The following is a 12,583-nucleotide window of genomic DNA, read 5'->3' as shown; positions in this document are numbered from 1 at the left end:
CCTGGTGTACCCACATTTCTGTATGGGTGCCATAATGAAGGGGAAGATTTTAATGAAGACTTAAAATCTGTTCATGTGTTTTCTATTAATGCGTGCATGCTAATAAATCATCGATTTTCTTTCACTTTTCTTAGCTCAAAACACTTTTCCAAGGGCTTGACTTGCCTTTGTTTTCACATAAGTGTAGCATTTATATTCTAACACTTTTCAGTATTTGGCCCCTCCTTACCTGCTCTAGCTTTGCAGAGAAATAAGGAGATAAATTAAGGTGACAAAAACATCACAGAGGGTTTTGGAGATGGTTTCTTTTTTACAGCGTTGATATTTACCATGTTACCTCAGGCAATTTGGGATTTTCCATGAGCTTCACTTAAAAAATGGATATTTTATAAAATCTAAGCACACTATTCCTACTTGTTTGAGATTTGGGATTTTTTGGTTCAGTGGTGTGTGGAAGGGAAGAATGCCAACTAGGCCAGCCTATCTTTTCCATTTGTAAGAAAAAACAGCAAGATGGAAAACCAATAATTTCTGCTCCACTACTTTAAAAATCTCAGTTCTGTGGTGCCTGGACTTCCACACTCTTTTCTTTTTTCTTCCCAACCAACAGCACTGTCTCACCTCCAGTATGAAAGAACCTCAGGCCATGAAGTATTTTCACATTTAGCCAGCAGAAAAAAAAGACAATCTTGCTCTTGCTGCCCCGTGTTCCATGAAATGTCTTTTTAATTATGGTGATTCTACCTTGGTAGCTTTTCCACTATAATAAGCCTTTCCCTGTCAGGAGAAGAAACAATAATAACAACAAGCCCTGCATTAGGAGGAAACATTTAAGCCCTCCATGCCAAGCTCACTGCCATCTATTAATTAGCAGAGGCCACGGGAGCTGTTTTTGTCCCTCTGGGAAGAGAATTTTATTTGCAGCTGATAGTTTATACCTCTTGTAATAGGAGCTGCAGAAATAACCCACCAATCACCTCGTTTCAACCTGAATTGAGGTGCTGAAGCTTCCAGGAAGAGCTCTGAGGATGTGTGCTCAGACCAAGGATGTAATCATGGCTCTTTTTAGGATTCATCTCCCTGCCTGAAAAGCAATTCCAGGAACAAACTGCCAATATGGAAAACTCCATGTTGCTTTCTTCATTCATCCTCGCCCACCTTCTACCTCTGTGTAATTGGATTTGCTGTCAGTATTTCCAGCCAGAATTAGATCCAGCAGCAAGTGTAAATAGCAGTGTTGTTATGTTGTTATTCCCTTAATAACATCTCGGAGAAAAAAATCAGGGGCTCTTAATGGCAATCATTACAATAAAACATTATTGCTGCAAGAGCTTTTATTTCAATAGCAGAATCAACCTTCCAGTCCTGAAATGTTTAAAATGAGAACATACATTGGTCTGTTGGTTGTTGGGTGAGGGATTTTTTTGTTTGTTTGTTTCCTGCTTTTTAAAGCTTTGGAACATGAAAACCACTCTGAGAGTGGCTGTAGCAAAAAGGTAAAAAGAGCACCACAAACATGCAGTGATCCTTCCAAGAATACCTGGCTGATTTCCAGCAAATCTGCAGCTCAGCAGCTCCTGAAAAATATTCTCGGCCAAATCTGAGAATGGTTTTGTGACTTTTTCCACTGGTCAGTCGCTTTCAGCACAATGGTTTAGGCTCAACTGGTCACATTTGGGTGCTTGTTGATCCATTTGGCCCTAGAAATTGATATTGACTGCTGCTAAAAGGAGGTATTTGTAAAGGGTGATGTTTGATTTCATTCTTTAATCTGCTTGAACCATCACCATCATGAATTTCTGGTATTTCAGTTGCCCTGTGTGTAAATCTTGACTCTTCTCATAGATTAAAGGATTTTTTCACCACCACTATAGCAGGGATTTTGTGATCTTGTTTTCTGATTTCATTTTTCACAATTATTTTCCATGGGAGAGAAGAAAACTCAGAGAAATAACCACTTTCATCATTTCACACACACACACACACAAAAGGCCAAATATTGAAATAATCACTATAATTTTTGCACCAGGAAACCAAAAGCATAAGCAAAGTTGGTGTGATCAGAGCATGTAAAGGTACCACGTGCCTGAAGCTTCAAGTCACAGTAATTTTGTCTGTATGCAAGAATTATTCACTAATTTTCCAAATAATTCATCTGGGAGAATGAAAATCACTTTACAGAAAATCAGCTACCAGGAAAAGGAGATCAGTGGATGTGTAGAAATGACAGACCGCTCAGCACAGAAAGCTCTCTGTTAAAAATATAAATGGAATTATCCCTTTTCAAGAGGAAATTTATGAGTTTATGTTTTCTTGCCTGACTACTATAATTCCAGAGTTTTTCCTTACAGTTTTTGACATACTGGTGGAGAAATAAGAGGAAGACAAACAAAACTGTCTTTAAAAATAAAATGAATTTTTGACAAATAAAGAATTCAACACAATAGGATCTTTGAATAGACAAAGGCTCTAAATCTCAAAGTTTCCCCTCTCTGTGCTTCATGAAACATTTATTTATTCCTGCTCTCCTGGGTGTAAATCAGTTGTAACCCTGAGTTAGTTTTTATGTACATTCTGTTTGTGAGTTTTTCAGTACAGATCAGTCCTAAGGCTGATGTGGTTTTCACCCAGCTATTTTCATTGGGGTTTTGCAATAAGAATTTGCTCACATTATTCAGCACAATATTGTATGAAGTAGGCTCATTCTCTGATTATAATTGTGTAATGCACTTGCTATTGCACTGTTCTCTAAAAAACAAAACCAAAACCACTTTGTGGTTGAATTCCCTGGTTTTGGTTTTGATTTTAATACCAGAGATTGATGGACCTCTTGTTTCCCTGAGGTAATTACATTTCTGGGCAAATACCAGTGCTCTGATGACCACAGCTTGAGCTGGAAGACCCACAAGAAAGTTTCATCCTTGTAAGACAAGATTCTGTCTCATTTGAGGGTTCTGACTCAGAAATCTTTAGTTACAACATTTTGCCCTCTCAGAAATTGAATCAATTATTTTCCCCTATGTACAACTTGCTTGGCCTTGAGCTCACAAAGTTTCCCTTGTGGGAAAGATTTTGGTTCCTGTTATGATTTCCTTTTTTCTTTCATTCTCCTTTCACAAAGTGCCAACACTCAGAATAATGAGTCTCCAGTGAGCAGATCACATAAAGGATTTATGTGTTGGATTCCTTTTATAAGGAGTGCAGTTGCATAAAGGATCTGGTTGGACTAATGGTAAAATTAAAGTTGGTAAATAGTAAAATAAAAATCAGAAAATTCTCATGAAAAAGAGATGCTTAAGTGTGTCTTCTTCTTTTACTATAAATACAAGAATGGCTTCTGAACTTCAGGTGTACATATATACAACAAAAGACTTGAAGAAGAAGAACCTCATTCTTTCTAGGACAGGGATGAATGGATGAATGAATTAATCAGTGAGGAATGATGGCTGACAATACATCAGACTTGTGTCTGTATTTTCTTCTATTTAGATATTTTATATTATTTTTTAAATGTCATAGTTTTACTACTATTCATAACAAATTCTCTCCCTAAGTAAACTAAACTTCTCTCCCTAAGTAAATTTAGGACTATTCTAATAAAAGTAAACTTAGTAAAATTTTAGGTTTGTTTCTTCTTTTTTTGTGTGTGTCTACATTATCAGTGAGAAAAAAAAAAAATATATATAAAAAGAGAAGTATTCCAAAAGTTTTATTCTAATTCCTATTAGTCTTTCTTTTAGTTACTATTAACAATTTTTTCTTTTAAAATTTTATACCCTTTTAAAATTCTAAACCTACTTTACCTTTCTCCTAAACCTATCTCACAACAAAAAATAAATACATTAGTAATTAACCATCACCAAACCCACCACACTCTGTACTACACTACCAAGAAATCTCAAAATTAACAAAATCTCAAATTAACAAACGAAAAGCACTAGTAACAGGTAATAAAACCACTAAATAACAGGTATTTTTTTAAAAAATTGAGTATTTACATCTTGCAGTCTTGCTCTGTGTGCGATTTTTAGCTAATCAAAAAGCAATCGGTCCTTAGCTAATTGCCCTCCTAGATGCCTCTATTTACACTGCCCCATGACTATTAAGAAATTGGCCCTTCCCAACAGTTTGGGCTTTGAGTTAAACTGGGCAAAGTGGGATATTTCCACAAAGCTGAGACTCTAGGGAGAAATGCTAAAGAAAAGTTGTGTAGAATGACAGGAAGAACTGGAACACACCAAGAATTTTGTTGTTGTTTTTTAGAGAAAACAGTGGCGGAAAGACTCTTCTAGAATTCATTGTTCAGAGAAAGGTTTGTCTCATCAATAACAGAGCTGAGCACATTTCCTAATGGTTCAGGTGAAGAGTAACACACGAGGGCACAGAAACAACTGATCTCCCATAATTTTTGGCTTCCCAGCAACAGGAAAGTTCTGGAGATCCCACAGATCCCCTCAACCAGCTCTTGTCACAAATCTGCTTTTTTATCCCCTTTCCTCCCAGAGTAGTTTCAAATCATGTTTGTATTGACATCCACCTTTAAAATCACCACAGAAACTGCTTTCTCTTAGTAGTGGGTGTTTTACCACACCCAGAAAACTCAAGGATAAACTTTGTGATTCTTTACATGTTCTGAGCTCTTTAATAAGGGAGTCACAATGTACTTGTAAAATCACGGACATAAATCCGTTCTCATTGTGAGTCCAACCATAAATCATGGAAGATTTAGTTGTGTGGTTCATTGTAATATGAAGAAATACTAAGCAAGAACAAAAATCTTATGATAATCTCCTCTCAGCAAAATACTATTTTTTTCTCTATTTTTCTGAAATTAAAGAATTTACTTGTAATAGAGGAAGTGAAATCTTCCACCAGATGATACAACTACACAAGAAGCTCTGTGTCCTGAGGAAAAACAGCCTGGGATGGTATGGACAATAGGTTTAGGTAAGGAGTGTAGGTAAAAAGGAAAATAGGTTTTGATAAAGGAAGCCAGACTTGGTAATTCAATTCATCTTTGAGAAACACATGGCAAGGGATTCCTCTTACTGAAGATGAATGTGAAAAGTCAGCCAAAATCAGATATCTGGTCTGGCTGGGATTTATCTTATTTGATTTCACAGCTTGATTTATTTCTCCACACAAAGGAATCCGGTTCACTTTGCCCAGGCAGCCTCCACCTGCCATGCCTTCAGTGTCCCTGTGTCACAGCTGGCAGCTCCTCAGAGTGTTGAATCAGGGAATCACAAACTGGGGAAGGCGGGAAGGGAGACTGGAGGTGTGGGGTCCAACCTTGTGCTCCAGCAGGGCCCCCCAGAGCTGGTGACTCAGGGGTGTGTGCAGATTGCTTCTGGATATCCCCAGTGAGGGACACTCCATGCCCTGTCTGGACAATCCAGGGCTCAGTCACTGCACAGGGAAGTTCTTCCTCATGTTCAGGTGGAACTTCTTGGGCATCAGTTCCTGCCCATTCCTTCTGCACCATGGCTGGGGCCCATGAGGCAGAGCCTGATCTAACTTCTGATCCCTCACTGCAAATACTTAAAACCACAGGTGATTATATTATATATATGATATGATATGATATGATATGATATGATATGATATGATATGATTATATTATATTATATTATATTATATTATATTATATTATATTATATTATATTATATTATATTATATTACATTACATTACATTACATTATATTACATCATATTATATTATATTACATTACATTACATTATATTACATCATATTACATTATATTACATTGGATCATACTTGGTTATGGTCTCCTCTTATTGGGAAGCACAACTGAGCCTTGAACTGCGTGAATTTATGCAGGATCTTGGCCAATACTCCAAAGAACCATTCAGTGGACTAAAAGGTTCCCTTTAAGGTGATTATTGACCCCAAAGGAAACTGAAACATCCAGTTTGCATCTGGACACTGACACGTTGATGTCTAAATTTCTAAATTTTGTCTTTAACAGACTCCACCTCACACCTGCCTTTGAAGTCACTAAAAGAGAGAAGATGGCTTTGGACTCAGGGTCTCCTACCAGCACACAGCACAAAGGAGGTTCTAACAGGAACACGAAGGGTAAACTGACTAATTACCTTAGGCTGGTGATTAACCACAGTGGGAGTTCACTTTTCCAGCTTACCCAGCCTGCATGAGGCATTCATAACCCATTGAGTGAAGTGTGTGGAATGTCACCCCCAAGGAAACATCCAGAGCTGAGCTCTCGTCCTTCCCTCTTTTCAGAGATGGTGGTGGAGAGGAGGACACCCTCAGGAAATTATTATCTTGTCCTCCATAGACATCCAAATTATGTCAGGCAGATTGCATTTAGTGCTGTCTGTGACTGTGAAAATAACCCGGAATAATCAGTTCACATTTACATTTTTAATGTCTGAGGTTGGGTGAGATGAGTACTGTTGTAGGGGGATGAGGCCTCTCTGCAGTCTCATTGGAGAAATTGGGAAAATCAAACTGAAAAGGCTGGAAAAAAGAGGTCCTTTTGGTGGGGAGGCCCTGGCACAGGGTGCCCAGAGAAGCTGTTGCTGCCCCTGGATCCCTGGAAGTGTCCAAGGCCAGGTTGGAAGGGGCTTGGTGCACCCTGGGGTAGTGGAAGGTGTCCCTGCCCATGGCAGGGGGTAGAATGAGATGAATTTTAAGATTCTTCCCAACCCAAATGTCTTAGGTTGTGAGATATGGCGGGGGGGATGTGTATTCTATTGCCATCTGTCAGAGGTGGGGCAGTTCTCTGCTGTTCATGGGGCAGTTTTCTTTATCTCTCCCACAGCCAACCCTCCCTCCAGGAGATCTCTGCTGTCCATGGCCACTGAGTGTCCCTGCAGGGCTGATCCAATTCCAGCATCCCATGGGGAGATGCTGCGCCCAGGGGAGGAGCCAAGCATTCCTACCTGGATCCAATCTGAGCCTTTGGGATACCAGAACAGCCTTTGCCCACTGCATTGCCAGAGGAGCAGCGGGATGGGGCTGTGCCAGCCGCTGACACACAGGGGGCAGGGCAGGGTCTGACTCTGGCAGGGTTGGTTTGTATTACTGCATTTTTATTTTTCCCTAATAAAGAACTGTTATTCCTATTCCCATATCTTTGCCTGAGAGCCCCTTAATTTCAAAATTCTAATAATTCAGAAGGAGGGGGTGTACATTTTCCATTTCAAGGGAGGCTCCTGCCTTGAAGGCAGACACCTGTCTTTTCAAACCAAGACACCAAACCATCCTGGAATTCCATGACTCTCTCTTTTAAACATAAAAGAAGCAAACACCAGTATACACCAGTAACTAGACTTGTGTGTTGTTAAAAATATGCTATTCCTGTTTACCCAAATTCCATTTTATAGGCTCAGTCTATACCTAGGAGAAACATGAATATTTTCTTGGCCCTTGGAATGGAAACAAGCTTAGTTTTAAACCTGCATTTTAGTGAATAAAAATCAGGGTTGTTCTCCTCTTGGAAAAGAAACAGAATTGAAATCGAGTTGAAGTGGCCAGAGGAAAGCAAGAAAACCAATGAATAATACAATGCATAAAACAATTTCTGAGACAGGAACAGCTGGTCTGTCAATTCTTTAGAGACTATTAATAGGAATGAAGATTTCATTGTGTGTCAGTGGGAAAAGCAACTTCCCTTAGGTTGGGAAACATAACTTGCTTATTCTTCAATAGAATACAATGGAAGTAGAGAAGGCATCACTGACAGATTTGTTTTTTTCAATGCTGAAAGCATTAAAGGAGTTTATTTTTAAAATAATTAAATATGTTTGTGGAAGATGAGTACAAGTCAGACATGTTTTTCAAATTCACAAAGTGCTTTAGATACTTGGGTGGAATTAAGTTCACAGATCAAACAGGTAGGACAGAATTCACATAATCCAAGGGTCTGTAATTTTTGTCTTTATTTTGTGTCCCAGGTGTCCCTGGGGCCAGGCCAAGGAACAGTAACAGAATATAGGTACATATGGAGTCAGAGCCCCAGGACATGGCAGGAGTCAATTCTATCCAAGAAAAACAGTGAGGAGATAACACAGGGAGGGCTTACAGAGAACATCAGCTGGGCAAATTATCCTCATGCAGCTCCAGGCACTTGTCTGATATTTAGTGCCTTCCCTTTTTAGTTTCTCAAACCCAGCCTTTTGCCTTCAGTTGTTCGATTTTCCTGCTCTCACCCCTCTGTCTCAAACACCCCACAGAGATCACTGTCAGGAATAAAACCTGCAGCCTTTCTTTTATACCCTCCTTTTTCTAAAGACCGTGAAGTTTTGTTGTTAATTAAAGCCACAATATGTTTCTCAGTAACACCATGTTCTGCCTGAGCACTGAATTATGTACTCTCTGTAATTGCAGCCTCCTTCTCGTAATCCCAGGGCTTTTTGTTTTGCATCTTTAGTCAGATTTGTCAAAAGATTGTTTAGAAATGTCAATAAATTCACCTTTATGCTCTGGCTGATGGCTCATGCTGCACTATGGGGCTGGGGCACCCTATTTTCCAGCCTGAAGTGCTGCTGGAAGAAATTCAGGTGCATTTTAGGAAGATTTTTATTACGAAAAACCCATTTTCAGGTAACATATGGTATCAAAACCCCATCCCCCAGCTTCCACAAAGGTGCTCAGCAAATGTCAGGTAATTTTCATGAAATGGCATCAATTGATTCAGAATATCCATGAGGGGGATTAGGAGGAATCTCAGGTCTGTTGCCTCATTGATTAAGTTTCATACCAACACAATGGCTTGTTGTTGTTTAACAAGAGGAGGTTTTTATGCACATCTGTTGAATTCTGAGCCCAGGCTGATGTTGTGGAGCAGCAGGAAAACGAAGGTGATTCTTATATTTGATTAGTTATCCTGTCATTCTTGGTGAAAATAAAATAATAATGCTTAGTTAGAGGCAGTTGATCAGGCAAGGACCAATTTTGTGACAAAAAGTAGCAAAATGCATCAGAGCATATGAAAATATTATGATAAATAAATATGATGTTTTTTCCTGCATTTTTTTCATTATTGGAGCTTTGGGTGCATACAGAGAAAGAGCAAAGAGTAAAATGAATAAAGCAACTTAAAATGATGAATAGAAATTAGTTTTTAGACTAAATAAGGTTTTAAGGATCTGTTTAAAGTAATGAAGGGATGTGAGAAGATTGAGGAAATCAGAGACTTTAATGTAGGTGAGGTTTATAACATTAACTTCAGTGAGATGTTACAAAACCCCAATAAAAGCAGGCTTGATTTCCTTATTAGGATGGAAAAATATTCTTACAAGAGGAATTTCCAGGTAATTAATTTAAATCTCAAGGATGGGAACGTGGACTGCTTTTTTGATCAGCTGGAGATGAGATAGGAAAAGCAGATGGAGGAGAGAAAATGTATGAGAAAGCAAATATTGAGAGACCAGGTCTGCTCCATCAGGCAATGCTTTCTCCTGAAAACTGCTTGCAAATACTCATGCCAAAAAACTACTTAAAAAAAAAAAAAAAAAAAAACAAAAATAAAAAGTGGTTCCCACTTGGGTTTGCTCCAAGCTGGTTGTGATGACCTAAAAACCCTCATTGAAGTGACCTTCAAGGTATTAAATAATAGAATCCAGGTGAAATATTGAAAGTTGGAATGCCACACATGTTCCTTCAGTGGCATTTTTGTGCTTACAGTGTGGCTCCTGAGAGCCTTTGAGACACAAATTCCCTTTGAAACACAAATTCCTGACCGTCAAATTTGAGTTGTGAGGGGAGAGGGTTGGGGCCAGAGCTCCATCCCCTCACCCAAATTATTCTGATATTCTCTGATCTTGGATATTTGAGTTGGTTGAATAAAGATCAGCAGGGATTATGAACTGTTCCTGTCCTGGGGTGTTTGACAAGTCTGCACTTCGCATTTTTCTTTGCATTAAAAGTAGGAACTGCCTGGCAGCATGTGTTGCCTGCCTTGCAATAGGATCCTAAAATTTATTCCAGTGTGACATGAACCACCTTGCTGACTATTGAAAGTGGCCACAGTTTTATGCTGTCCATTACAGATGGGGGAAAAGTCAGAATCAGACCTAATTTTTAAAGTATTTTCTCACAAATCTGATGTTTGGAGTAACATCTGAGGCTATGCAGGTCAGGGATCAAGTGCCATTTTGCAGTAATGAAAGACAAACCTACAGAAAAGAGCAGATTAAATGAGAATTTGGTTACAAATGTTATCTATTGTATATCTGAAATATTTAGGTAGAGCTGGAAAACCAGACACAGGGCTTGTAGGAGAGCTGTACACCTATGGACAAAGCTGCAGAAATAATTATTTCTACTAATGGCATTGAATGCCTATTTTGGGATAAATTAAGCCAACCCTGAATCTCCTCTGACTGTACAGACCTCGTGTGCTTAACACTACTGGAAACTAATGAATGATAAACAGGATATGAAACAGCACTTCAGACTTACCAAGGAAAACTGCTTTTGCCATGTTCAAATTTTGGTTTTTGCAGGTCCTGAAAACATCTTGGTGCAATATTCAATGGGGCAAAAGCCAGAGCTGGTGCCTGAGCCCTAAGAGCCTGACGCAATTTTCTTTTTTTCCAAAAAAATCTAATCTGTAGGCAAGAAAAGCTTGAACTTTCTTAGTACCAAGAAATAAACCTAAACCCAAGACATCTTTGTGCCACAAGGGTCAAAAAGACCTTGTTCAAGTTGTGGAGGAAATTCTGTCATTGCACAAAATTCCCTGTCTGAGAGGAGGGGGATGCCAAAGCCCAGAAACTCCATCTCTGAGTCCCAAAGGGAATCCCACACTGCCAGACCTACTCAGGAAGCAGCCACAGTTTTATGTTATCCATTACAGACGGGGAAAAAGTCAAAATCAGACTTAATCTTTTTTTCCAAATCCTGGGCAAACCAGGAGGGGTGAATGCAGCACAGAGAATTCCTGCTTCCAGAACCACCCCAATACCCACACTGGTGTCCCAGCTCCCTGCTTTGCTTTTTTTCTGGGACATGTTCATCATTTTGCACCAGCCAGATGCATGGAGGTGAATCCAACATCCCTGGGGAATCGATTTCTCTGGGTCTGGATTGAAGGCACTTGAAATGGTAGTTCATGTTCAGACTCAGGTGTTTATTATTTCTTATCAGTAAAACAGTCTCACTGCTGGGATTCTGCAGCTTTTCATCAGAAGGCACAAAATGGCCAACAATCTCTTGTTCCAAGGTCTTTTAACACTAAACTATCCAATTAGGAACTGACACCTGGATTATTTTCCCTTTTAACCCAATAACTGATCCCACAGAGCTGCAATGGGGACTTTTCTGCCCAATTACAAAATGCCACCCAAACCCATGGAGAAGGAGGAAGAAGAAGCATGAAGAAGAAACTCAGGATGACACCCTGTGCCCTCCATCTTGCTTCCATCCACAACACACTAAAAATCCCAAACCCTCAATTTCTCGCCCAGTGGCGCCCCTGCACTGCTCTCTATAATCTATTTCACACTTTTGTGGATTCCAGTCTGTCTTGAAGCCTGGGAAACTTTCTCCATGGATGAGGGTCAGAGTCAGTGCTGCCCTGGGGGTCAGGGCACCCCAGAGCAGACAAATATTCCCGATGCCCTGGAGGGTTTCCACACTGGAGAATCCTTTTCCCTCCGCTCCCATCCTGCGGTGGGGATGCTCCGGGAGCTTCGAGGCTCTCGGGGCGGGCGCGTGCCGCTGGTGAGTGCGAGCCGCTGGGGCGGGGGGAGCGCACATCTGGAGCCCGGCCACAGCTGGATGGCTCCGCAGCTGCCCCACTGCAGCCGGGGTGGGGGAAAGTCCGCAGGAGCTGGGTAACTTTTCTCCTAATGGGGAGCGGGCAGAAAGAAAGAAAAACAAGGAAAGGATTCACAAGAGAAATATAAAACGAGACAGAGATGTTAGAGGGAAGGAAATAAAAAATTATCCCCGAGTTAATGTGTTGACCGAGCTCGTTGCATGAAAATTTTCCAGCCTCAAGGTGCTGTTAATAGATGACTTTTCCATTCTTTAGAACTGCAGTTTGCAGAGGACAGAAGAGCATCCCCAAATCAGAATGGCTGTAGCAGGGCTTTAGACAGACAGAAGGGGACAGGTGGCTGTCCCAGCTGTCCTGAGAAAGGCAACTTTGCAGGACAAGGAGGATAGCTAGGAAGGAATAGTTCCTCTTGATGGATGGGGACTTTTACCTGTCTGAGAGGACAGGGATGTTTTCAGAGCTGGAGGTTTCTGAAATCACCAAGCAGGAGCATGAACTGTCTCGTGTCTGTGTGCTCTGAGGGCAGCAGGTGAGCCTGTGCCACTGGACATCAGGGAAGATGGATGAGCCCAGGGACACAGTCCAGGCACAGCCATCCCTCCCTGATCTCCACACTCCACCCCTGCCCCTGCCTGGGACGCTTAACAAAAATTAGTGCAAATCCAAGCTCGGAAATGTCTCTTCTTTGCCCTCGATGCTCAGCCTGAGGGAAGAGTTTGGAACCTTTCCTCCGGGTGTGATTACCGGGGACTCGTTAATTCAAACTTTACTCATTTCACAGTGAGATGTTCAGCGTGGGCTGGGATTCAGC

The 12,583-nt window shown here is 40.6% G+C and overlaps 1 protein-coding gene across 1 annotated transcript in view; it reads left to right on the top strand.

The window, feature by feature from the left end:
- The first annotated feature begins 11,669 nt into the window (after positions 1 to 11,669).
- The window catches only part of LOC102043153 (vasoactive intestinal polypeptide receptor 1-like), a 30,801-nt gene continuing 29,887 nt past the window's right edge, over positions 11,670 to 12,583 (top strand). The window contains exon 1 of the mRNA XM_005428205.2: positions 11,670 to 11,714. Coding sequence (XP_005428262.1) covers positions 11,670 to 11,714 — 45 coding nt within the window. The remainder of the gene's footprint in view (positions 11,715 to 12,583) is intronic.

This window comes from Geospiza fortis, unplaced genomic scaffold (genome assembly GCF_000277835.1).
Source record: "Geospiza fortis unplaced genomic scaffold, GeoFor_1.0 scaffold34, whole genome shotgun sequence".
In the NCBI taxonomy this organism is placed as follows: Eukaryota; Metazoa; Chordata; class Aves; order Passeriformes; family Thraupidae; genus Geospiza; species Geospiza fortis.
The sequence above is the reverse complement of the archived record's forward strand: the minus strand, read 5'-3'. Positions and strand labels throughout refer to the sequence as shown.